Below are 27,244 nucleotides of genomic sequence, written 5' to 3'. Positions count from 1 at the left end.
ACCAGTTTTGAGGCAACTGGAGAGAGTGGGAAAAGAGGTTAAGTATATGAATATTAGCCTTGCTGTTTTATTTACTTGGGCATATTCTGCTTATTAACATGACACAGCCACTGTGTCTGTACTGATGTTATGACCTCCCTGTATGTCTCTCAAATTTTTCACGTAGTACTTCATGGTTCTCTGTGCTTCTGGGCAGTCATCTCAATCCTAATTTCCTAATCTAAAATGGGAGAGATTAAAATCTGAGTAACGCCTATTTATAACCTGGATGTTAGCACATGTAGAAGGCACAAAGACTACTTCAGGTGAACTACAGTTATTTCTGGGACAGAACATAGCAGCTTTTGAAGCAGCTCCTATATTCACAAGTTGAAGGCAGCAAGTGAAAATCTGCTACACACACATGTACACACTCTCAGAGGTCTGAGATACAAAAATATTTAGCAACATACACCTACCTGGAGGCTAAAAACTAACAGTTTTTCTTTCATCTATGTATCTTTCATTTTCTTCCTCTTTGCATTATTTTATACTCTGAAGAGCACTTCCAGCTTAAGGTTTGTAGAAAACAAGCTCAAAGCAAATAGCATTCAAGCTACACCTCCATCTACTTCATTACTCGATCTCATTTTCCCTTCTAGTTATTAAGGCAGAGACTGAGCACTAATGACATGATGATTAATGTCTCTTCAAGCTACATTCTTGCATCTCTCAAAATCAATTCTCAACAACAAATGTTTACTAATGCTTAGTTTGAAATTATCCAGAATATCATACCATAAATGAGCATATTTCTTAAGAGTACTTCACTTGATTTTTGACCTTTATACTAATTGCTAGTTTGGAATTACTCACTTTTAACTAGATATTATCTGTGTCTTTTTAGTCAACTTACTAATTATTCATAGAACTACTTACCAAGTAATTAATAATATAAAATTTGTCATATTCTTTGTTTTTGGCATTGATTCTGCGATGCTGCTTCTTTCTCATGTGATCTTTAAGTGTGTTTTTGTCTCTGAAGACTTTTTCACAATATAAACACTGCAAACTAAAATAAAAAGGTAAACAGGTCAGCATGTTAAAAGGAAAACAGTACATAATAACCTTTAATAAGCTGGAGTTACATATAGTAAGATTAATCCTAAGCATGTGAAAGCAAGCTAAATAAAAAAGTTATTTGAAAAAAACACCAAAACAAGATAAGCTTAGATCACAGTAGAATCAAACACAGAAATAACGACGACATAAAATGAAAATATAGATAATAAAATGTTACCTGTTGGCCCTCTATGCAAAGTGGGAGAAAAGTCTGAATACCCAAAATTGGCCTGGGAAGGCCATTGATTGGTCAACACGTGAACTCTTTAACTCAGCATACACTTACACTGGCATCCAGCACATCTGTAACTGTTTCTTTGTAATTCAGAGTGAAAAAAAACTAATCTCCTGAACATACTACTTCTCTTTTGAAACAATTTAACTTAGCTAAACAGAAAGTTTTTATGATTCTATCTCAAAAGAGAGGTTAAATGAAAGTTTGCCAGGGTGATCAATGGGTTTTGAAATCCTGAGAAATAAAATTCAGTAAGTAAATTCATATACACATGCATATATATATATATATATATATAAACTTCATATATATGGGTATACATACATACACATAAGTATATGCATACATGTACATACATATGTACATAGACATGAAGTATTATATATATGTGTGCATATACACATTACTTGACAAGGCGAAAACATTCATTAACAAATGAGAATTTTACCACAGTATGTCTTCCAGATCAATCCAAACAAAAGAAAAGTATATGCACTGCCTTACATTGTCTCTTACAATCAGCATAATAGAACTGTTTTGGTTCCAGATTCCCTTCAGCTCTTCTGTGTGGAGCGGCAATTCAGGATTCTCAGTATCTTTTTGCCTTCCAAGACATTTAAGAAGTTTTGATTTCTCCTTGTGCTTTCAGGCTTCAAATCAGTATTGCCTTGTTTGTGAATCATAGGTCCAATGGCAGAATACATCTGTGAATTTTAATATCTGCTTTGCTCTACCTGCTAACAGCAAAGCGTTTGCTCTACTTGAGAAAGCCATTCCCAGGAAGAGTGTGTAATGCTTTTCCTCAGCATACATAATGTCATCATATTTGCCTGAAACAAGATTTTTCTCCTCTTAATGATTTATTTTCAGGTACTATTCTACTAGCACAGCTATTAAGTCTATTCTTACAGGTAGGAGGAGTGGCCTTTCACTACTCTGACACAATTTCAGCATGTGTTTATTAACTGTAGGGAGGATTAGCTTTGAGAAAACTCCATTTAACTGAAAGCCTCAGGTCCTACTGATAAATAGGAAAGATGCAAATTATCAGTGAGCGCGGTAATTCAGTGCATTAGGTAAGACCAATGATAAAAGAAAAGGCATTGTTAATACATCTTCATTCCTAGAGAAAGTTGACAAGTATCTATCCCTCTGGGATGTACTCTGTAAGCAGTACAGAAGGGAGAAACCACATATCCCACATTCATGATACATAGAGGCAAATGAACATTGGCACAAGAACTCTGTATTCAGTGATTAAAGAGACATTTAGTAAAAAGATTGTTATGATGAGAAAGAACATTAACAGTTATGATAAAAAGGCGTGTGCTGTTATTGATGGAAATTCTGCAATGCATAACAACTGAAGAACTGCACGTGACTTCTTCCAGCAAACACATAGTATGAATTGTTATGAATTAATTTTCAATAAGTCAAAAAAAAAGACTAAGAGGACTCACAATAAACTTACATGCTGTCTTTGTTTCTTCTTAACTAACCATGAACGTTGAATTCATTTTAACCTAACCTATTTCCAAGGTTAAAATAAATATGACCCATGTTTATTGAAAAATAAACAAACAAAACACTACTTACTTGTCAAGCTTCCCCTGTAATACAGCCAAAAACTCATAGCAATTCACAATATTATCTGGCAGCCCAATGTTAAAAGCATGCTCTCTTGCCATATGATTGAGAAGGACAGATCTAGAAACGACATTCAAATAGAACATTACATATTTTTGGATAAATATGAGACTTATTCAATTAGTGATTTCAAATACACCAATTGCTCTAAAAATGCATAAAAGCCAACATTAAATAAACAATAATAGTCTTGCTGCCACTCCTAGGAAAAAAGAATGCAACTTTATTGAAACAGGAAGTTATCATTTTCAGCTCTGCTGCATTCAGTAACATTTCAACCGCTCAGTCTGCACATACGAAGTATACTACTTTAAATGAAAATTATAGTACAGTTTATTTTGACTCTCACTGTTAGAAAAGCTCATTTATTAACTTGTACAAGCAAATCACATTTCAAACAACCCTCTTGAGAAACATTTCAAAAAGCCATTTGTCAGTTTTCTCTATGCTGGTTAGAAAAGCAGAAATTCTTGGATGTGATATGCTTTTACATCAATATTGCTTCATACTGCACTCAAAAGTACACACAACAGCACTCAAAAGTACACACAAACAAATATAATAGATGTTCAAATAAGCTATTTTTCTAATAGAGATATACTGGTTCACTCCTTAGGTGCTCAACCTCTCTATATGCCTCAGCTTCTGCTTTTGGAGACTAAAGAAACATGTGAGTGTTGATATTTACTTTTACCACAGTTCAGCACTTTTTTAAATCCATGCATTCTATGTGTCAGACTCAAGAGTAATCAGAGGATGAAGTTCTTGTGGGATGAATGATGTGAACTTCACAAAACAGTGAAGAGAAGAGGACATTCACACAACACTGGGACAACCTGCATGCATATGACCCCAGGTTCTCCTACCCTTCCAGAGTACCAGACCTAACCATGCAAACAGACTCAGTTTCTCCAGCTGAAACTGATTTACTGTGCAAAAACAAAGTATATTGGGTCTGACTGCGATGGAGTTCATTTCTCCATAGCAGCTCTCACAGTGCTCTGCTTTGCATTGGTAGCTAGAAAGGTGTTGATAACACACCAGTGTTCTGGCTACTGCTGGGCAGTGATGGCACAGCATCAGCACTGTCCCTCAACTTTCCCCCTGCAACAAGGGACTGGAGATGGGCAAGATCCTGGGAGGGGACACAACTAGGACAGCTGACCGAAATTAACCAAAGAGATATTCCATAGCATATGACATCAGCTCAGATATAGAAGCTAAGGAAAGGAGGAGGAAGGAGTGGGGCATTCATTATATTTCCTTCTGGAGCAGGTACTACATGTGTTGAAGCACTGCTACCTGGGAAGTGGCTGAACATTGCTTGCTGATGGGAAGTAGAGAGTAAACCGAATTTTTTTTTCCTCTTTGCTTGTGTGTGAGCAAACTTTTGCTTCTGCTTTAATAAGCTGCCTTATCTCGGTCTATGAGTTTTTCTCCATCTTATTTTCTCTCCCCTGTCCGGCTGGGAAGTGATAGAGTGGCTGGGTGAGTACCTGGAGTCCAGCCAAGGTCAACCCACCACACAAAGTTTCCTTAGAGCAAGCATCTCAATGCAATCCTTGCTCCTGCTTGACTGATGCTGCAAAGTGCTCCATTCTCACTCTAATTTTTCTCTCCTCTTTTTCATTTGATATTCAAATTCACACTGGTTTGGCGAGGTTTAAATAGGAAAATGTACAAGTGCATAGAAATATTTTTTAACAGTTATACTGGCTTAAGCAGGTCCCCTTGCCACTAAAACAACTGCCAAAAAACCCATCTCTCTTTAAAACAGCTGGTTCCCAACTCCAGCTTACTGTGTAGTACAAAAAGTTGTTTTGGAATGACAGGGTCTATTTAAAATGGCACTGCAGTTGAAAAAAATACTCAAACTATACCTTAAAATTAATTCTATCTTCTGAGTCCTACCATTAGGCAGTAACTGGTTTGATGACACTAAAACCATAAAGAAAGGTGCTGAGTAGATATGAAAAAAATACACCAAAAGTAAATAGGTCAATAAGCAAACCTGTTTCCTGTGAATTCTTGATCACAGAACATACACATACTATGAAAACTTGTGTCACATCTCTCTTGTTGTTGCTGTTCTAGAATTTCTCTCTATGAAAAGAAACAGATACAGTTATTCAGATAAAACCATAATCATAAAATCATTGCATCACATAAGCTTATTATATGTCTTTACCTTTACTGGTAAAAATGAACATATAAAATTCAAATGTGCTGCTGACACAAACCAGACATATTTTTTGAGTGTAGGTTCTTACAAAAAGTTTTTTCAAAAGCAGTTTGTGCTCCAGTCAAGTTCTAGTAAAATTGTCCTAACATTATATGCATGGTGCCTGGAAAGCAATACAATCCACAGTAATGCAGCAGTTTTAATTAATTCTGTATAAAATATAACAGTTTATGATTCATATTTACCTCTGGTATCAGTGAGCAAGTTTATGGATAATCACCTAACACCCAGTGGAATGATAGACTCAGTTCTATGTGGCTAATTGCTGGCAACCTAGAGGGCTTTTTCATAATATGGGACCATGACAACAGCCCTGGCAGTTTCTGTAAGAAGTCATGGCACATATCAAACCCCAGGAAAAGGAGATTGCCTTCACCCTGGTTCTGTTTAAAGCAGTGCAACAGGCTAGGCTGGACACTTTACAACACTTGATGCACTTTTCCTAACAACAATAAAACCAAGCAGCAGACGATTTTTCTCTGGTGCTGTAACAGGAACAATGTTGTTATATCTGGAATTATTATGCACTTCAGATAGAAAGGTCATAATCAGCTGGGATATGGGAGAATTTGGATTAAAACTTAGAGTATTTTCAGCCTAGAAGCATACTAATCCGTAGCTGTGTTTTAAGTACAGATAACTAGGAAAGGATTTAATTTCTGTGCAACTTAGAGGTGCTTCTGCCTGCTTTCTGACATTCAGGATCCTGACTGAATTTCTTACGGGATTTTCTCAAACTCTTTATCTCCTTAGAGCCTGCAGTGGAACTTTGTGTTTCTCACCTGCCTCTTTAGTAACTCTTTTATGTGGATTAAGACCCAAATTTGTCTGTAGTCTACATCTAAGTTATATTCAACTACACCTGTTAGATAAGCTCCATAGATGTCAAAAAAGAAGGAAAAGAAACAAGAAAGGAAAGACACACCCCCTCAGCCCTAAAAGAAATAAGAGGAAGGCTTTAGCTATTGTCAATAAGGGCCCAAATGTGTCCTGCAGTGTGGATGGGTTGGTGTGGGATGTACCATGCCACATCCCATTGCCCACTGAGGGATGGCAGGAGGCTGACATTAAGCAAATAAATGTGCTGTTTCTCTTCCACAAGAACAGCATGCTGCACCCAGCGAGGGGCAGTGGGGCGATAAGGATGCCTGTCAAGAGCACAGGAGTGTGTGACACCCGACATACACCTGGCCTGGGGCCTGTGGCTGCCAGGGCAAATGGGGCACCATGCCACAGACCCTTCCAGGGCCTGTATTCAACCACACTACTTGGGAGTTGTAGCTGTTGCACATCAGCTAAGAGTCTGTTACCCTGAAAATACAGATGCTGGGGCTTTTGTTTGTTTTTGTGCTACAGGGTGTACATTTTATGTTGGAATCATGCCCACCAGCACCTACTCACATTTTAGGCCATATCCACTCATGTCCTGCTATGTTATGCTAAACATCAAATAAAAGAAATATGTATTCCTATTTTTCAGGGTTGACTCTGGAAGGTGATAAATGGAGCATAACACACCTTGTCAGAGCCCTTCAGCAGAGATGCAATTAAGTAAGACTATCTGTCTGCTCCATGCGGGCAGCAAACATCCCACAGCATGTCAGTGCTTTCTCTGGTACACGTAGCTGCCACTCTCACCACTCAACAGCATGTTTGACCCTGTTGGGCTAACCTTGGATTTGAAAGCATGTTTGTGTTTCTATGCTTTGTAGAACACATTGGAAACAATCTAAACAGATGTGTACAACTCAAATATAAAGATAGCAAGGGTTTAAACACTCTCAACCTTTCATTAATGATATTACAGTGTAGCTTCCTGATTTTAATTTACTAGGAGGGAAAAAAAGTGTTCTGCAATATTTGGCTGCCTAACTCCAGATTACCGAAGCCCTCATGAGCAGCTGCTCTCAGGTATGTTTGAGGAAGAACGAGAAGTGTACTGTGTTCTCCACACAGACGAAGCTACTGCTCCACTCCCTCATCCTTCCCATTTCCCTCTACACCAGCATGCTTGGCAGCTGGGAAGCTTTGACTAACCCCGCAGTATTTTCCAGAGTAGACATTACTTTTACCTAATATTGGCATTTTTTATTGCTAGCAGAAACTTTCCAAGCCAGAAAGGAATTCTGATACTTGCACAGGTGAGGAATTAAAAGCACTGGTTTGAGTCAAATACAGCAAAAGGGCTGCTTTTCTTCCCTATAGACATTTCCAACCCTCTAATTCATTGCTGAGAACAACAATTACAATAACTTACATAAAGCTTCTGAGATTTTTTCTGAGCAGAGACCTTCAGCCCATAATGAAAGTCAAGCAAAAACTGAAGTTATGAGGCAGGAAACTAGTAATTTACTTAAATTCTTGCACCAGCTTCCAACTCCTTCAAATTTTTGGGGAGGTCAGCAATAATGCATTGTTGATACTAAGACAAAATACCCAAAACAGTTCAGCCATGAAAATTTCCCAAAACTTTTTTAGGATCCTGAGTCATATCAAAGTGTCAGAGAACGAGAAGATGAAGTCATTTGAGGAAAAAGCACATATATGATTTTCCATAACGAATAAAAGAACTAAGCAGGATAATCATCTTTAAATATACCAGCACACTAAACTGCTATTTTAAAAGCAATTTGATAATTTGCTTCACAATTTGTAACTTGGATTTCAGAAAAATGTCCCACACATTCATAATGCTTAGTTTGAGGTTGTGAGGAGGAGCTGACTTTCTCCTAGGAGGGGGGAATTTTAAAAGTGCCTGTTCCTCTCCTGGGAAGCAATATTTTGGAAGAAATTATCTGCTTTTTATCTAGAAACACTTAAGTACTATGCATCAGCAAGAGTTCACACTGATAATCCGTAGAAGATGAAAAAGGCACACTTGCAGCTAGTAACTTTTCTCTAAACGATTACTTCATCTCTGGTCTATAGCTCAAGAGATATTCAAGACATACAAAATGCCTTCAAAAGGTAAGACTAACAATTCCACTGAATGCCAAAAGCTATGGACTTAGGACAGCTGGTTTTATGGCACATAAGACTTTTCTGATATTGTAATTGCTATTACCCTTCTTTCCAATAGATGCTATAACCCAGGTGCTAAATTATCTTTATTTCTGTCAGATCACTGGTTTTTTTGTGTGTCATAAGCTTCTTTACTAACAAGGCCCTCTTAAATAATTTATGTAGCTATTTAAATGCATGGCTTGGATCATTGACATAGAACAACCATTCACAGCTAGTAATCAGCAGAAGTTTTGCTGCTTTTGATTCCAAACAGAAGAATTTGTTGTCAAAATTTTGCCTGTTTTTTTCCAGCTACATCAGTTGTCTGACAAAAAAAGGTATTTCTTTTCCCAAATTCTGTCTCTTTTATAATCATAGCACTTATGAGAGAAAAGAAATTAAGGCAGAAAGTAGTTCTCTAGTTTTAAAAAAGCAGCAGATTGCACTATGCAATTTGGGACAAGATTGCACAGCGAATTTCTGACTACAGTAAGATCTGAGCTTATTCCTCAGTACAGGAACCTGCTTGTGCAGTGGAGAATGGATTCTGGAGGTTAGACTGTAAAACAGAGCTAACAGCAGTATGTGTCTTCTTCTTTTTTAAAGATTTCTGCCATAAGCACTAAATTTGTGCCATATGCCCTAACAAGGCAAAGTGCAAAATTTCTATTCCAAAGGCATAAGCATACAAGTAGTCTCAATTTTAAGTACTGTGTTTCAGTACTGCTGGATTGTGGCAAGAACATTTTGTAGTCTGGGGTTCTTTTTGGCATCCATCTTGCTAGCTCTGGTCCTTTGCTCTCTCCCCTCCCTAGTCAAACAACTACAAAGACAGCCTGTTATACAAATGATCACTTGCGAGAAGGTCCAGTGAAAACTTTTTATAAATGGTGCTATAACCCTCTGAGGAGGTATTTTGCCTGAAGATGTTCTTTTGACAGGGAAACTTCACAACTGTTACAGTGTGAAGGACTCAAACATCTGAGCACTCAGTCACACTGTTGTGAAGAGTGCACAATCACAGGTCACATTACTTCTGTTATGTGATAGCAGACTCTTTAATACTACTAAAATCGGAGTGTCTGTCTGGGAAATAACCTACTACCAGAAATAGCAATATTGGTGAGAATTTGGATCTAAATAATATAAGACAGAGACTTCACAATATGACCATGTATTTCTATCAAGCTCTCCTAGGTGATCTCTCAAACACACAGTGTGTATCTATAGTTTCTTCCAATTTAAATAAGAGATACATTTCCCTGCTAAATGCTCACAGAAACTAGCTAATGTTGTAGGCAAAGAAAGCAAGTGAAACAGATTCTGGTTTAAGAACAAAACAGAATAAAAAATCATGCTGACAGATCACAAGAATAAGCTGTTTATACACTGGCAATAAAACAAACCAGCACAGTACACTCAGACAAAGATTAGGATTGGTGACACCTGAGATGCACTACTGTCTCTAAAACCTTGCCAACCAAATTATTCGACAATTATATATATATTTATTAGGATGAAGTACTTTTGGAGTAAGACAATTTGGTTTTGCGTCTACAGTTTTCTCAAAGATTGACTGATGAACTTTAGATAGTGCTTGTAGCTGCGAAATAGGAAAAATAGTTACGAACAGTCATGGTATCAGAAACTTCATGTCCCTGTAAAGACCTGCAATCTTATCTGTATACCAATAAGTTTCTCCTAACGTCTGTATTCAGCTTCTCTTCTTACTGATCACTATATTCAGCTCTCCCACTTCAAACAGTATTCTCCTGCCTCTTGTGTACAGAAAAAAACTCAACTTTAATTCTGTAATCATTATCATGTCCTCTCATATGTTATTTCAAGAAGAATGCCTTTTCTTTAATATTATCAAAATGCCTGCTGGAGAAGTCCTTCATGAAAGAGGCTTAGCTGTAAGGTGCAGGGAAATACTAAGAATTCGTCAGAATAAGACATCCAGTCTGGAGGACACTCAACACTTTTGAAGCCAGATGTCACACCATGCAATGAACATGTGTCTCCTGACTACTTTGTGCACATTTTCCTCTCCTCCAGCGAATATGAAAAGCCATACATAGTTCAGGAATATTATAAATGAAGACCTGATGGCTACACAGACAGATTACCAGCATGCCCAAGACTAGTCATTAAGCAATGAAGGATGATGGCATTAGAGGCCCACTTCTAGGACAAAGAAGAGTGGAAAGCAGTGGGGCAGTAACCTGCTGCCATCCAAGTGATATTCCCTAGCTGGTGATGAAACTGAGTACATGCTGATCACTCAAAAGGGCATTCCTGGCTTTTTACTAATTATTTAGATAAGATGTAACCATAAAACTTTGTCAACAAGAATGAAGTAGGAAAAGGAATGAGTAGCATCTTACCCATTCTTTCTGGTTGGGTTCAAAGCACAGGCATAGATCAACATGTTCTGGAGAGGAATATATTGCTATGGAAACAATGCCAACACAGAAAGTATTTAAGAATAACATCATATGGCTGGCAAAGAAAAGGCTACCTAAATGAGCCCCCTGACAAAGATAAGAAAGAGCATCTTAAGACATCAGCTTGTCAGCTAAGAGGGGATACTTTAAACTAGGTTTCAAAGGACAGCAACAAAAAACCTATAGAGAAATAGGAGTTGTGGCTGACTGGAAAAAAAGGACGTTGGGAAGAAAAGGGCTGGAAGCAGTTAGAGGATGTAAGAAGGAAACCAAGATGAACCATAGATCATAGACAGACTGAATAAGTAAAAAGACCAAACTATAACTTAACTGGCATTATAACAAATTAGCAAAAATCTCAGAATTGTAATACAAGTGTTATAAATTTACTGTGAAACATTTGAAGTCCATTTTCCCAACTCTTGTTTTGTATGGCAAGTTGCCTCTTAGGAATATGGAAAATGTGTTTTTTTGGTTTTTCTTCTTTTTTTTTTTCCTGTACCTTATCCTTTATTCTAACCTATTCCACAGAGTGTGGGTTCAAAATGAATGTGGGAATTACTAACTGGGATGGCTATAAGGGATTGTTCCCCCCTTAGTAGTATGTCCCACTTGCTCTTAGGTTCTTCTTCTCTTCCCTACTGCTCCTCTTCTTGAGCTGACTCAGCTACTGAAGTGATACAGGCTAGAAACTGCACCTGAAAAGGCTGTAATCAATGACAGGTCAGATGACCGCACTCTGAAGGGTACTGTGACACTGATGTAGAAGACATTCTTACAGCTTGTTCAGGAAGATGAGTCATTTAAAAAAAAGGAGGAAGTGTTTCATGATATGACTGAAAACTAACTGTGTGAAGATGTATGAAAAGAAAAAGAGGGCTGAAATTACAGTAGACACGTACCACAGGCTGCCAAGCTGAAGCAGCAGAAAGGCGAAGTTTGTTTGAACTAAGACAATGAAAAGAAGATGGAGAGGCTAACACAGTAAAATAAAATAGCAAAAAAATACCTCTCCCCACCCCCAAATACATTAGAAATAAACAGCAAAGAAAAGCAAAGGTCCAATGTAGGAAGAAACTAAACACAGACAAAAAAGAATGTTTGCAATATTCAGGGCTTCAGTCTTTGTAGGAAGGTTAATTACATCACAACTGTTCATAAAATGCATTTAAAACAAAAGAAACAGAGAACCAAGATCAGCAAAGGGTAAGAAGGAATTAAAAGCTAGATGTTATACATATTCAGATCTGACAGAATTTACCCAACAGTCATTATGGAATTAGATAAAACTATTTCTGACCTTCAGCGTGACAAGTCTTCATAAACCCATAAAGGATGGGTCAGATTCCACAGTGTTAGAGAAAAGCAATTAGATACCAAACAGAGGCAAAGAAGGACCTATAGAATGTCAGAAGGAGGTATTAACACTGACATTACTAGCTACTTCTGATGTAAGCACTTCAGATGTTGCATTAAACTAAATCAGGCTAACATCTCCATCCCATCCAGTGCACAGCCTCAAACTCAACCTTGTCTCAGCTTAAGATGGTGACAAACTTGGCACCATATGAACAGGCCTTCCCGAGAAGATTGTATAGCTTGCAGTCTTGGTGAAGACTCCTCTTCAGGGTCTTTATTTACTGGGAGAAGGAGTAGCCTCTTCACCTAAAACTACCAGTCAGATGACAGGTAAACGTGACAGAAAGACATGGTCAGTGCTGTTGTAGGAAGTATGTTATTTTCAAAAAAATGGGTTGGGGGGTTTTACCTTTTTAAGACAAATCTTAACGAAAAGCCCAAGTGGCTTATACTGACACTGCCCCTCCAAGTATCTGAAGTTTTGCTGCCAGGACTTCCTTGCCTGGTACTGCTTCACAACTATGAATTCTTTGTCAAGACTGTGTTTTTTTCGAAAAGACTGTGTCTGTTTTGTACTACATAGCCTTGTCAGCTATTTCAGCAAGCTGCGCTCTCTAACCTAGTTCAGGCTCATTCCTTGGACTCTCTCAATACATCACAGTCACCATAATGTCTCTGCATGACATCCACCTTGGCTAGCTCCCCTGCTGCAATACAGCCTGAAATATTCCTAAAGTAGAGTTTCAAAACTGCAAAATGAAATGCTTCAGCCAGCACATTTTAAAGACAACATTTGTCCTTGTTTGGGCTTACTGTTGGAGACAGCAGTAAGGATTCAAAGCCTGCAGAAAAATCACCAAAAGTAGTTCTGGTCTTTATTCTATGAAACACACAAGCCCACTTGCCAGCTCACTCTTAATTGCTGGACTTGTCTGGAGGTAAAAGGCTTTGCAAAGCAAAATAACTATTTAACTTGCAAGTCAACGCTCAGATTGCAGCAAAAGGAAATGAAAAAATAGACTTTATTGCTGTAACTAAAGTAATGACTCCATTAGCCCCAACTACAGCTGCAGCTTGATTTCACAAAATCCTTCTGTAAAAACAGAATTCCGATATTGAAAACAGTGATAACTGCAAACTATTTCACACCATAATAAGAATGCATATCTCTTTCTTTTCTAACTTAATTACTCTGTAAACAAAACCAGCACTTGCTTTGGGCTAAGTCCTCCACTCTTTCCTGAGCTTGAGGAGAGTCAAAGTCTATTTGCAGAGGAGATGAGATTGCTCACCAGCCAACAGACTCCACACACCCATGACAATGGCAGTGGAGAGAATGCCTAGTCAGAACAGGCCTTCATAAGTCAAAGTGGTGCATTAGAACTGCAGAGCACAAAACACCACAAAATCAGAAATAAATGCCCTTTAAAAAAAAAAAAGTACAGTCCAATTTGTAGCAGCCAGGAGCTATTATTATAATAGACAGTTTTATGAAAACATCAGCTGCATGCTCAATCACAACCCTCTTTCCTTCCTCAAAGCCACAAACAACACGATATATGCTTAGGAAATGAACATCATTATGACACTGCATGCAATATTCAACATACAATATTCAAGATGTCTCTCATAAACCCAAAGGGACTGTAGGAAACTGGAAAAGATACAGAGAAGTGCAACAATGAGGCATAATGAAGAACCACCAAATAGACAGCATCCTCAACCTCAAATCACCAAATCACTGAGATTGCAAAGGACCTCATGAGAGCAACAAGTGCAAGCCCCATGTCCAAACAAGGTCAACTTCAGCTTGTAACCCAGGAATGTGTTTTGACTCTCTCCACAGATGAAGAGTCTACAACCTCTCAGGGCATCTTGTTCTAGTATTTGACCACCCTGACAGTAAAAAAGTGTTTTTTTTTGTTTTCAGAGGGAATTTCCTGATTTTTAATTCATGCCCATTGCCTCTTGTCCTGTTGGTGGGCATTACTGAGAAGAATCTGACTCCCTCTTCTTCGTTCCCATCAAGTATTTATATACATCACTAAGTTTCCCCCTGAGCTTTGTCTTGCAGACTTACCAGTTCAAGTTCTCTCAGCCTCTCCTTGTATGAAGGATGTGGCATTCCCTTAAGAGTCTTTGTGACCCGACACTGGAGTTGCTCAACTAAGTCCATATCTTTCCTGTGCTGGGGAGCCCTGCACTGGACCCAGCACTCCAGATGTGGTCTCAGTAGTGCTGAGTAGAAGGGAAGGATCATCTCCCTTGACTGGATGGCAACTCATCCTAATACAGCCCAGGTTGCTGTTGTCCTTCTTTGCCATAAGTGTGCACTCCAGCACAGGATTAATTAAAGACATTAGGTGAGGTAAGTAGATCAGGAGAAAAATCAGGAATGGTTTGGATGAGACTAAGGACAAACTGTTCACTACCTCTTCTCATACAAAAACCAGCCAGGTGTGACATGACAGGTTCAAAAGGACCGAACAGACGGCTCTCTCCCACTGTGTAGTTAAGCCATGCAACTCACTACTGCAGGTAGCTGGGAATCCTGGAAGTTCGTGTGGGTTCAGAGTTCGTTCATGTTGCTGAATTAGGAAATTCTTGAGCTGTCAATTGCAGGAGCCTAGGTGAATATTTTGGGAAAGAATCACCACTAGATCAGAAGAGGGCAAATACTACAGACACTTAGCTGCTGTTATGGATAAGATACTAATAAACCTTTTTTACTGATCCTAGATGGTACCTCTCAGGATAAACTGGAAGAGAAGCATGGTAGGCATGACTGTCTCAGCTGTTTTCCATGCCAATACAACAAACCTACACAAGAATGCAAATTTCAGCTAAGGCAACTCCAACTCCATGGGAAATCCCTGGTGGCAGAACTACCACATTTCTTCTTTGCAGGAGCTGGGATCCTATGGAAAGCTGTGTAAGACTTATACATATTGCTCCAGTTCTGGGGATTCACTAGTCATGTGTAGTGAGCTGAAGAATATTACTTTAGCCAGCAAACTGAAGTAACACTCTCAGAATAGTTGAACTGACTGGATTTTTGCCTGCCAATCCCAACTTTCCTGAGGACTAGAATGTGGGTTTTGTAAGCTTCTCCTTCATTCTCAATGCTTATCATTTAAGGTGTCTTTAGTTGCATGCTGTGTATATAAAAAATTGTAATATACCAGAAGAAACAGCATAATGAAGGGTTAAAAGGCCTGTTACCAATTCCCAGGACATAGCTGCCAGTAGTAAACTGAGGAATTTATTTATGTAAAGACTATAAGGCTTGCACTCTAACACCTCACAGTACACATGACTTGCCAGCAGAAGACCCTGCATCCTAACACGGGGAGACTGTCAACAAGGCTACTATGTATCACATAACATTGATTTTTAAATTAGCCCAACAGCAAAATCAGACTCCAGATGTGTATTTCAAACAAACAAACAAAAAAAAAAACCACTGGTCAACAACCTGGACTAAGACTCCTGGAAGTTGGTTGGCAAGAGCTTAACTTGAAGGACCATCTATTCAGAACTGACAAGCCTAAAAGTTAGGGGTTTCCATCACTGGGCAAGAAGAACCAGAGCGGTTCATGTGGGCTCAACAGCTAGCACTTCTTGTCCTTTGCATCTTACAGAAACAATACTGCCAGGCTTCCTCCACTCATCCACTATGGTGCTTGTGAGTATGAGAGTGTGAATTAATGAACTCTGGGAAAGAGAATGTGAATGCACATGAAAAACTTGCTTGAAGATTTTGTAACTATGTATCACTTTCCCTTTTCACAGTCTTGCACACTGAGTTTTATTTTGCTAATTTCCCCAGATGTATACTATTATACGACAGATAGTGTGTCAATGCATCGCAGATCCTTGCAAGAAGAAGAATGTTCAGCATGCTCAGACTTTTTTAGTGCTCTGGGCTTATTTTCCAGTTGTGTGAAATACTGACACACAACCTGCAAATTTATTCCAAGGAAAAATCTATAAACAGGGGGTTTCTCTATATTTGTGCAACAGCTGGGGAAATGAGCTTAAAAAAAATCAGAATTTTGCAGTCTAGCAAAAAATGATTTCACTTTAAAATGCCTACTAAGTTACCATATATTACTCTATTGGACCGTTTACCTTAAAAAATGAAACAACAGTAATTTCTTACCAGTCTTTTTTGCTGAAGCTGTTCTCTAAGTAGTCTGTCTTCTGGTAAAACATCACATAAAAGAAAATAATTGTCCTGTTCTTCTGTTAAGAGATTAGAAAGTGTAAGTAAGGAATGGGAAGTTGCAGCTGCTTTGAATATTTCTGACACATAATTTGCTAAACCTCTGGAGGGGTTTGCTAAACCTCTGGAATGTGTTAAGCATGTAAGACTATGATTTTTTAATCTAGAAAAGTCAGTTATTTTAATTTCATAATTTAATGAAACATGCTTAAATATTTCTATATACATATTTATATTGCAGTATAAAGATAAAAGTCTTGTATAGCTTTTCTCCACTAACAGTTTTATTAATTTTTATGATGGTTCTTCTGGAGATATAAAACAATTATTATTTATATTGATTACAGATTAAAGTCAGCATGAAAGAAACACCTCTTGAAATGACCTTTAATTTTATCTTGCATGTGAGATTTTCAGTTATTTCCCTAAGTAATTGCCAGTTTTCAGTAGCTATCATTATTTGGTTTATCCTCCCCTTGCTCTGACCTATTACATTACTTTTTACCATCGGATCTTTCTACATCTGCAGATATGCACTACAACTGTTTAGTAACGTGCATTGAGACTTGCCTAATTTACATTTCTACTTATATGTTTTATACATATTTTATGTTTACTAATCTTTTTACTATTTATGGTCATATCCAATTCAATAAGACAACAAGTCCGATTCAAATGAATTATATTAAAGTGACTCAGCCTGTAAGAAAATACAAAAAAGTACAAAACCAATTTGCATTTGAAAGTTACTCATTTATTAATCAAAGGGTGTCCTAGTCACACTAAAAGAAAACCATGCTACCACTCTCTTCTTTCCCCGTCCAGCTGGAGGCACAAAAGGCAAAGATCATGGGTTGAGAAAAGAACAACCTACTGGAAACAGCAACTAGATAAGAAAACCAACAGTAACAACAACAATATTAGTAGCAAAAGGTATAAGACAAAGAAACAATTTTAGATGGAAAGCCCTCGACACAGTACCAAACGGCTCTTCCCAGTACACCACACTTTCCCCCGACCGGAAAGGAACGCCCTTCTTCTTAGAAGTGAGAGAGCGAGTCCCTTTTTCCCAGTCCCTGGCAATGACATAAGGGGGTATTGGATAACATAATGTCTTGGACATACCCCTTCCCACTGATCTGGGCCAGAACCAGGACAAAGAGTTAAGTGGTTGGTGAACTGAAGCCTCCATTATTTAATCTTTTACAATTTTAAGCTTGACAGAATTTTATCCTTTCCCATCTTTTCATACAGAAAGCCTGTTTGAAGTAAGACACCCTGATTTCTAAGCTATCAAATTTGAAGGAGGTGTCCACTAAAATTAACAAATCTGTTAACAAACAAATAACAAAGTATTCTCATTCTTCTCTGGAAGGGTCATGGATATTTTATAGTTCTGGTGTTCAGGTGCTTGATTTGCAATTTTCAAAACTGAGTGGTAATTATTAAAATTTCAGAAGCAAAAACATACATACTTAAGAGAAACAGAATTATGATTTTTTGAGTGATTTTCATGTTTTGTAGGACTACTTCTCTTAAAATTATTTTGACTAATTAAAAAAAAATTACTTTCAGCAATTTTGTACTCAGTTTTCACCTCCCACACATCTTGGACACCAGTTCCGTGCCTTGCTTCCTCTCTTTTAAGGTCACCATGGAGAATGAAAGAAGCAGAAAAGCCCTAATATTCTTGTTTGCTTTTAGGTAAACTATATTAATCTGTTAGAAAAGGTAAGACAAAGTAATGCATCAACTACTTCTGAGAGAAACACTTCCTTCATACAGTCAACACTGTCTTCATGATGGAATGTTCCACCATGCCAACAGAGCAGAATGATGAAGTATGGTCTTTGGTCTTGTATTGGAGCCCAGAGAATTGCAGTTTTTGTACCCCTTCCATGAAGATATTGTCTCCTAATACCCTCAGGGCAGTAAGCACCATGGCAGGGGAAGGGAAGGGTGACTGTGGCCCTGATGTCCAGGAAGAGTTAGCAGCATCAGTGAGGATGGTGGACAGGGCAAAGTCAGAAAAGGCACTGGGAACGTTTCTCATAATTTCTGAAAGGAGTGTCACCAATTATTTATGCAGTGGGTACTGACACTTCCCCAGTCATGATGTAAGTGGCACTACTTCTATGCCTTGACATGCAGTGGGCCCCAAGGCACAGTGCTCTTAGGCATGTATTGAGCTCATCCTCACTTAGCATAGTGCTGAAGCACATGCTATAATCCTTGGTAAAGGTAAGTTTAGATACGTTTAGATAGTTAAACATTACTTCTGTGGTTTTCTGACCTAGTGTCAGACACACTTGGCTCATCAAAGCAGCAGTATATGCCAGAAATTATCACATGATCTGGCCATCAGAGAGCAAGCAAGCAGCACACTTACCTAATGGTGCTTTTGAATTTGTTCTTATCACACTACAAAAGTCTGTGACAGGCTGTTCTGCAAACCTTCTCTTCCAGTACAAGATGTAGCTTTAAAAATAAGAGGGAGATGATCAGTGAAAAAGGAAACACCAAAATGTTCAATAAACAGTTGATGAGCTCTTGTTTTTTCCATTCTCTAAATTCCTAAGTGTTTTGTGATTATTTTTTTAACTCTTGTCTCTGTTTTTGCTTCCTTTATATTAGTTTTCAATTTTATGAAATTAATTCTGTTTCCCTTAAACCACGCTGTCAGAGTGAAGAACTCAATAAGCAGATTTGCACCAAGCTTTGCATAAACACTGTGACCTAGTCACATCTTTAGACACAAGTGCAACTCAGATGCATTTTTACTGAAAAGATATACTACAGAGTACTGTCAAATTCCCAAAATATTGTGCTCTGCGTTATGCAAGATACAGTCAGGAATCTGAAACTCAATAAAAACACCAACTTGACAAAAGTGAGGTTTTGGCAGGTCTCCTGTGGAGTTACACTGAAAGCTGTAGCTTGGCAGACAACTAGAAAGACAGAAAAATGAAGTCCCTGAACACCTGGGGTGGGATGGCAGACAGAATAAGAAAAGCCCTAAACACATCTTGAAGGTTTAACCCATCAACTACAGTTGTTTAAAAACATTCTGTACTACCATTGTTTGTATGACAGCTGCACCAACAGACCCCAACTGAGATTAGATTTCCACTGAACTAGGAAGCTACTGTATAACCAAGAAGAAATCATCGCTTCACTTACATGAGATGAAGGGAACGAAGCAATCCTTGTGCTAATTATTTGGAATTTTACTATTAAAAATAATCTGAAAATGCTTAAGTACTTGCTTATATTTATACTTATGACTCAAGTATGATATAAATCATGGGAGAGCTGGTAAGGTAAAGGCTAATTATTCTATGATAGCTTCTTATTATGTGCCATCAAATTACAAAAAGAATAATTCAAAAATCAGATATTATTATTATGAGGGCATTTCTAAATAGTTGCAGCTTCTAATACTTGTACAATCTATAAGTTCACTTGCCACAGCTATCACATTCCATGATGGCTCACATTACCTCTATTTATCATCTATTTTAATATACGAGGACTTCAACCGCAGCAGCCAAGGAATCAGCACATACTTGTTTCTGCTAATTGTGCCACTGAGAGGACTAACCTCTGGTACAGCAGACAGCTAAGCACACTGAAGCCAGAATGTGTGGCTGAAGCTCATTCAGCAGCACCATTAAATGTCAGTAACTGAGAGGTGAGTGTTTTGTTGTTCCCCTGCCCACTCCACTGTTTATAATGCACATTGAAACAGTCTTGCTGCTACACAGAACAGTAAGTCTTCCAGAATAAGTCATCCTCAAGCTTTTAGGACTTAAATGTGCAAATGAAGAGATTTCAAGAGCTCATTTACTAAATGTCTGTCCCCTGCACTGAGAGAAATGAACACTGGTACAAACTCACTTAACCATAACTGCCTGTGCCAAGAAAATTACTGTTAAGGGATTTCACATCATAAGACTTAACCCAAATAATCAATGACCAAATAAAACCAATGCCTTGTCATACTTCCAGGGAGACAGAATGAGTGATCATGTTTAGTCATGCAGCAGAAGCTTATTCCCCTTATCTCTTCCCCTTGCCCTTGTGCCAACTTCTCTTTATTCTTCAAAGTCAAAAAAAAAAAAAAGAAAGAAATTTTCAATTAGTACTGGTCTTTTCTGGATCATCCACTTCTTGCAGTTTTGTCAAGAAATGTGTTCCTAAGACTGGTTGTAACTCATTGCTAGGTATAAAAATAATATTATGTTTTACGAGTTGATTCCCTGTATTTTCCACACCTCAGTTCAACACTTCAGAATATACTCGATTTTTTCTGCATAGTATTAGACTACTTTACTGATACAGCAAATTAGAGAAAGCACAGTTCGGAGTAATAACACATCCTGGGGCCCCTTACTATAAGATCTGGCTACCTTCCAATTGCGTTAGCAGAAAAAGAATCTAAATGGGCATTTTCTTGAAAAGATGATTTTAAAATACATTTCTATTAATGCAAAATAATTCCCTCAAGCACACTTAGACTGGCTGTGCATGACTGAGCTGCTCTGATTCCTTTATTTACCTGAAGATATTAGTATTATCTCCAAAGAACAGTACATTCTTCTTCTGTCTGCTTGCAGCACAAAAGCGAACAAAAACAACTATCAGTTTTCAATTTTAAGCAATGTTAAGCTCAAACATGTGATTACAGATTTATAAGGCTTACATTTCTCTTCCTAAATTACATTGTATTGTTTCTTTTTTCTGTGTCTTGATAGACACAAGTTACTGGCTTTGACTGAGTAACTAATAACAGAAAACCTACTAGAAAACTCATTTTAGTTGAGAAATTATCCAGCTAGCATTTAAACACTGCAACAGAACTAGCTACAGACTGGCAGGTACTGTCTAGCCTTCCTTACTGTGGGTGAAAGCAAAATGTCAAGCAAGTGTCTGGTCTCTGAAGTTACAAGCCAGCTGGGGCCATGCCAGCTACTGGAGGAAGTTAAGAGAGAGAAAGCCAAATGTGACCCTGCTGAGATGATCAATGACACAGCTGTAGAAGGAGTCACAGTTGTATGTAGATCACAGTACTGTAAAGTTAAGGATTAAATGTGATTTCAATGGCGAAATACTGGCAACCTTAAAATAGCACAAATTAATTTCATCCCAGAATGTGAAAGATCCTGTACTGAGCACCTTCTGTGTACAACACCCAGCTTTAAGACATTAAACAGTGGTAGATATAGTCTTGTCCTGTACAAATAAAACTCCAAATTAGGAGAACTGATTGCGTTTTACTAAAAAGACAGCTTTCTAGTTTGCACACAACTTGTTGATCAGTGATAGAACCTGAGAAGTCCGTAGGATACGTCAAAGAATGTCTAACAAAGGAATTGCCATGCATTCTAAAATTGAGTCTTCTAGTTCCAGAAACATCTAAGGGCTGGGGACTGGGAAGGTAATGGGAAAACAACCTTACAGCCCAGCAGCAAAGAGCTTATAAAAAAAGGTAACAGATATCTTCTCACAATGTCTTTTAAAAAAGATGATCTCTACTCTTCCAAAGCTTTCCATAACATCTGCACACATACACACTCATTTTAAATGATATAACACTTACCTTCTAAAATCTGCAACCAGTTTCACATCTGCTATGACGAGCTTGTGTTCAATAATCATGTGCTTCAGGAGCTGGTTTTGTTCTGCTAAAAGATAGCACTCTTCGCAGAAAATGCAAGGCACGCAGGGAGAACTTTCTACAGCATCAACACCACCTGGACTTTCTGGCAGAGACAGAGGCTCCAAAATACACTCAGTATCTAAAATAAATGAAAGGAATAATTAGTTTTGACTAAGTGAATAAAGCTACATCACTTGAAGTACTTTTAGGCAGTACTTGTTTTGAGTCTCAATTCTGTTGCATGGATCACTCCACCAAAGAGACACTTGGAAGCTGCTTGGCAGGTTGACTGCATTGTTTCCAAGAAGGACAGTGGGAGGCTAGCACAGGACTGTTCTCAAGTATCTGCCCCAACTGAAACTCCCAGCTTACACCAAGTCACAAGTACTCTGCTTACTATTAAAGGAAGTTTCTTCCTCTCCCTACCTAGTTTACCTGTTGATATGACTCAAGCTACTCCCTTTGTGACATTGCTCAGAGTATCAGGAAGGCTTTAGACTATATAGCACAAACTCTTTTGCATGTTAATTTTCCTAATTATACTTTTATTTACTGCACAATGCTTCTATAATTTTCTGACTGACTCTTGAATGTCTGTGTTTGTCTTGCCTTTTTTCCCCCCCATTTGCATCTCACTTCCTGTTCTATGACAAAAGAAAAGACTATTCTTGATAAAGATTACTACCACACAGAAGCTTAGGCCATTGAAACACTTTCTAACTGTACAGATGTTGAGAAGGGGTCAGTCACGCCCCATGTGGAAAGTTCAATGGCCCATGTTTGTACTATACTGTACCAGTCAGACATAGGTTGCTCAATTGACAGCACACAGAGATGAGTCACCGCTGTATGTTCTCCAAGTTTGCTGTTGTTGTAGTTCAGGCATTGGACATGACTGCGAGAATGATCAACTCCCAGTCGACCTTGAAATTGTGCGGGATCTGCTGTTCTAGCTGAATCCCTACAAATCTATGGGGCCTGAAGGGATTCATCCCAGAATCCTCAAAGAGCTGGCTGATGTCATCACAAAACCTCTCTCAATGATTTTTGAGCAGTCCTGGGAATCCCAAGAGGTCCCAGCTGACTGGAAGCTGGTGAACGTTGTCCTGATTTTCAAGAAGGGCAAGAAGGACCCTGGAAACCACAGGCCTGTCAGTCTCACTTCAGTGCATGTAAAGTTATAGAGAAGATTATCCTGGGAAGTACTGAAGAACACCTGAAAGACAATGCAGTCACTGGTCACAGCCAAAACAGCTTCATGAGAGGAAAACTCAGCTTATCAAACCTGATTTCATTTTATGACAACACAACCCACCTAGTTGATCAAGGAAAGCCAGCTGATGTAATCTTTTTGGATTTCAGTAAAGCTTTCGATACTGTTTCTCACAGGATCATTCTGGACAAACTGTCCATCACACAGCTGGATAAACACAACATGTGATGGGTGAGCAATTGGCTCATGGGTCAAGCACAGAGGGTAATAGTGAATGGGGGAACATCAGACTGGTGACCTGTCACTAGTGGGGTTCCGCAGGGCTCCATCTTGGGCCCTGTACTCTTCAACATCTTCATAAATGACTTGGATGCAGGACCGGAAGGGATACTGAGCAAGTTTGCAGATGCCACAAAACTGGGAGGAGCTGTTGACTCCCCCAAAGGCAGGGAGGTCCTGCAGAGAGACCTCAACAAATCAGAGGACTGGGCAGACACCAACCATATGAAGTTCAACAAGGGAAAGTGCCGGATTCTGCACATGGGATGGGGCAACCCCGGATGTTCATACAGACTGGGGAATGAGATGCTGGAAAGCAGTGCCATGGAAAGGGACCTGGGGGTCCTGGTGGATGGCAAGTTTAATATGTCAGCAGTGCCCTGGCAGCCAGGAGGGTCAACCGTGTCCTGGGAGGCATCAGGCAAAGCATCGCCAGCCAGTTGAGGGAGGGGATTGTCCTGTCCTGCTCTGCACTAGTGTGCAGTTTTGGGCACCACAATACTAAAAGATATTTAAGCTATTAGAGAACATCCAAAGAAGGGCAATGAAGATGGTGAAGGGCCCTGAGAAGAAGCCATATGAGGAGCAGCTGAGGCCTCTTGGTCTGTTCAGCCTGGAGGAGACTGAGGGGAGACCTCATTGCAGTCTAAAACTTCCTTATGAGAGGAAGAGGAGGGGCAGGCACTGATCTCTTCTCTGTGGTGACCAGTGGCAGGATGCCAGGGAATGGCCTGAAGTTGTGTCAGGGGAGTTTTAGGTTGGGTATTAGAAAAAAGTTCTTCACCCAGAGGGTGATTGGGGACTGGAACAGGCTCCCCAGGGAAGTGGTCACAGCACCAAGCCTGACAGAGTTCAAGAAGTAGTATTGGAAACAAGCAGACTGACCCAGAGTATATGTGTGTGTTCCCCATTTAAATAACAGTGGTGTAAATTCATAAGCTCTTCCACTGGCATAAATCAGTGGAGTTCATTAAGAAACATGGTGTGACCAACAGATTTCAACAACTGGCCCCATTAAACTAACCAAATTCTAGCTGTCCAGAAATAAACTGTGGTATTCATTTTCCAAACTAATCATACCTCAGTCTTTGGTAAGGGTTTATCTTGGAAGCAAATGTCAATTTCAATTTGTATCTTCAATTTTAGCTACATCAATTTTGCACAGCAAAAGGAGACTAAAAGCAAACAGAAAAAAGCTCCCCAATGTTCCTGCACTCTTGAGGATGAAAACTGAAAACATCATTGGTGTCCTTGACTCTTGTGATGTGAAGTTAGCTTGTGCAGCAGGAGAATAAACTATCTCTGAATTCCTGCAATGACATGAACATCTCTGTAGAAAAATAAAATTTCACAGAACCACAGAATGGATGAAATCCACAGGGACCTCTGGAGGTTGTCTGGTCAAGCAGGGCCCTCAAGCAGGTCCACCTAGAGCTGGTTGCCTGGGACCATGTCCAGATGGCTTTTCAGTATCTCCACAACCTCCCTAGGCAACCTATGCCAGTATTCAGACACCCTCACAGTGAAAAAACATTTCCTGATATTTAGAGGGAACCTCCTGGGTTTCACTTTCTAAAGATACCTAAAGAATTAAGCATAAGGCCTTCTCTCAAGTCTATTATTGTGTCACACACAAATTTTTAAATGTGTATGGTTAAATGAAGCTTAATTAAAAGATTCACCAGATAGAAGAAGCAATGTCAACTTTCACCCCATGAAAATCACATATATATATATGTTATACATTGGCAAGTACAATAAACCTGATAATCTGATAACTTGCCCACGTGGAAAATGTGGAAAATAATTGAAAAAATCATAGTAATTTATCTTTTTTCCTAGGAAAATATGTTAATGGAGCAGTGCTGTATCCCATCCTCTACCAAGACTCTGAAACAACCAAAGAAGGGCTGGAGTTTCAGAGATGGGCCTGGGAACTTCCTAAGAGTTCTGTGACAAATCTCTGTTCAAGTAAAAGAGGCATGGAGATGGGAACAAGGCTCTGATCCATCGGTGGCTGGCCTGCCAGTGTGGACATGCAGTGCTCCAAAGCAGCCACAGCACGAACTGATGGTTCCTGATGAGGGTGCTCATCTGGGAAACTGGGGGTAAGATGGGGCTACTGGAGCCACATGTGGGAAAGGGTACAAAACCAAAGGAAACGCAGCTTCATCAATTCTATGCTGCTCCTGAAACAACATATATCCCCTCCACAACTGTAGAGGCTTCTCCTTAGGACTTTTGAAAAATATAACTGCCTGGAAAGGCAGTGACTTGACTGAAGACTGATGGCTGGGTTACACTGAATTCAGTTTATCCCATAAAACTAAACAGTGTGGAAAGATGGGAGCACACAGAGCATGGCATTACCTGTAGCAATACAACTGCTGTGCACAATCTGACACTCCTCTCGCAATTTTACTTGCACTTCTGCCCGTTCCTTTCCCCCAGACACTTCTTTATTAAAACTGGCATTGCAGAAATTGTTCCATTTGTCCTATTTTAAGAACAGCAGCTGCTATACTATGTGCTAGAGCAACCCTCATGAAAGGGTTAGCTGTCCCATGCAAAACTGATGTCACCTGCAAGAGTCCGAGTTTGTCCATTCTTACAGTCAGTATTAGTTTGTAGCCTGCAGAATCATTAAAACTTACTGAGAAAAGTAGAACAACTTAATTTCCTCTGCAATTGCTGATGCCAAGTGAACTAAGAAGATACTCTGTCAGCCAGTTCAGCTGTGACCAGTAAGCAGCTACATTGCTTTTTGTTCATTTATAGTTTAGGTCTCTTGCAATGACCTATTTAGAAGTCCATTAGTCCAAACATTTACAAGTTCAAATAAACAAGTGCCTATCTGCCTCAATAAACCAACTTTCAACAGATAGGTGTGTAGGGCAGGAACTGCTACTCAACATAGACAAGAAGCTAATACAGTTATTCAAAATGAGTACTTGTGAATAGCAATTACTTGGGCTGGAAGAACAGAGCTGTTAGCCTTCAACTGTAGCGGGGAGTTGCTGAAAGGAATAAACTGCGGCGAAGATTTTTTTGCTGCCCAAAGAAAGTAGTTAAAAGAGAATAACTTTAGACTTACTGTGCCAGTGTGGCAACTGCAGAAGCTTATGCAATTTCTTTCAAAGACACTTGGAGGAGGGGAGGGAAAAAAGAATCCATGGAAATATCTTTGTACTCATCTGCTACAAAAAACACTGAACAAGAAAATAAATTAACAGAGCTGAACAAAGATGCACAGCCTTTAGCATAGCACTTACTGGACTAATGTAGCACAAACATCAAAACAGTACAAATAAAGCTAAGCGTATATTGAAATCTCTGCAAAAGCAGCTAACTTTGTTCCTATATTTGGAGCAGAGTGGCCACAGGTATTGAAGAAGAGCTGTTAACTGAACCACAGCTCAGGGCTAACAGAGAAATAAAACCACTCAGATCCAGTTCTCAAACTCCAAGACTCCCACATGCAGAGACTCTTGAAAACGAGGAAAAAGTAGCAAGTTTTTCTCTTAGAATCTACTGCAACAAAAATTACTTCACAGGGACAGAACTAAACATCCCTTTAGTGCACGTGCCCTAGCTGACAAGGGCAAGAAGTAATTCCCTAGAAGTGTATAAAAATAGGGAAAACAAACAGTAATCACAGAAATAGCACAGTCTTCCAGAAATCTGAGGGCGGAGAGTTTAAGTCAAAGGCTATATGAGTCTTTGTTAAACCAGTTAAACGACTTTTTTTTTTTCTCCATGGATTTGTTTTTGCTGTTTAAAATTGTTGGTCTTTCAACACCTACTATAAACCCTCCAGCAACATTTCATGTTCTC

General features: G+C 39.0%; 1 protein-coding gene across 2 annotated transcripts in view; it reads right to left on the bottom strand.

Moving 5' to 3' along the window:
- Positions 1–27,244, bottom strand: part of ZNF277 (zinc finger protein 277) — a 52,637-nt gene that overhangs the window by 9,846 nt on the left and 15,547 nt on the right. For both annotated transcript variants that reach the window (XM_064655985.1, XM_064655984.1), the window contains exons 2-7: positions 21,859–22,057; positions 18,649–18,737; positions 16,197–16,279; positions 4,995–5,086; positions 2,933–3,043; positions 919–1,051 (exon numbers count right to left, since the gene is read on the bottom strand). In XM_064655985.1, coding sequence (XP_064512055.1) covers positions 919–1,051; positions 2,933–3,043; positions 4,995–5,086; positions 16,197–16,279; positions 18,649–18,737; positions 21,859–22,057 — 707 coding nt within the window. The remainder of the gene's footprint in view (positions 1–918; positions 1,052–2,932; positions 3,044–4,994; positions 5,087–16,196; positions 16,280–18,648; positions 18,738–21,858; positions 22,058–27,244) is intronic.

The sequence above is a fragment of the Pseudopipra pipra genome, chromosome 5 (genome assembly GCF_036250125.1).
Source record: "Pseudopipra pipra isolate bDixPip1 chromosome 5, bDixPip1.hap1, whole genome shotgun sequence".
Lineage (NCBI taxonomy): Eukaryota > Metazoa > Chordata > Aves > Passeriformes > Pipridae > Pseudopipra > Pseudopipra pipra.
Note: the sequence above shows the minus strand (reverse complement) of the source record. Positions and strands in the feature narration are given on the sequence as shown.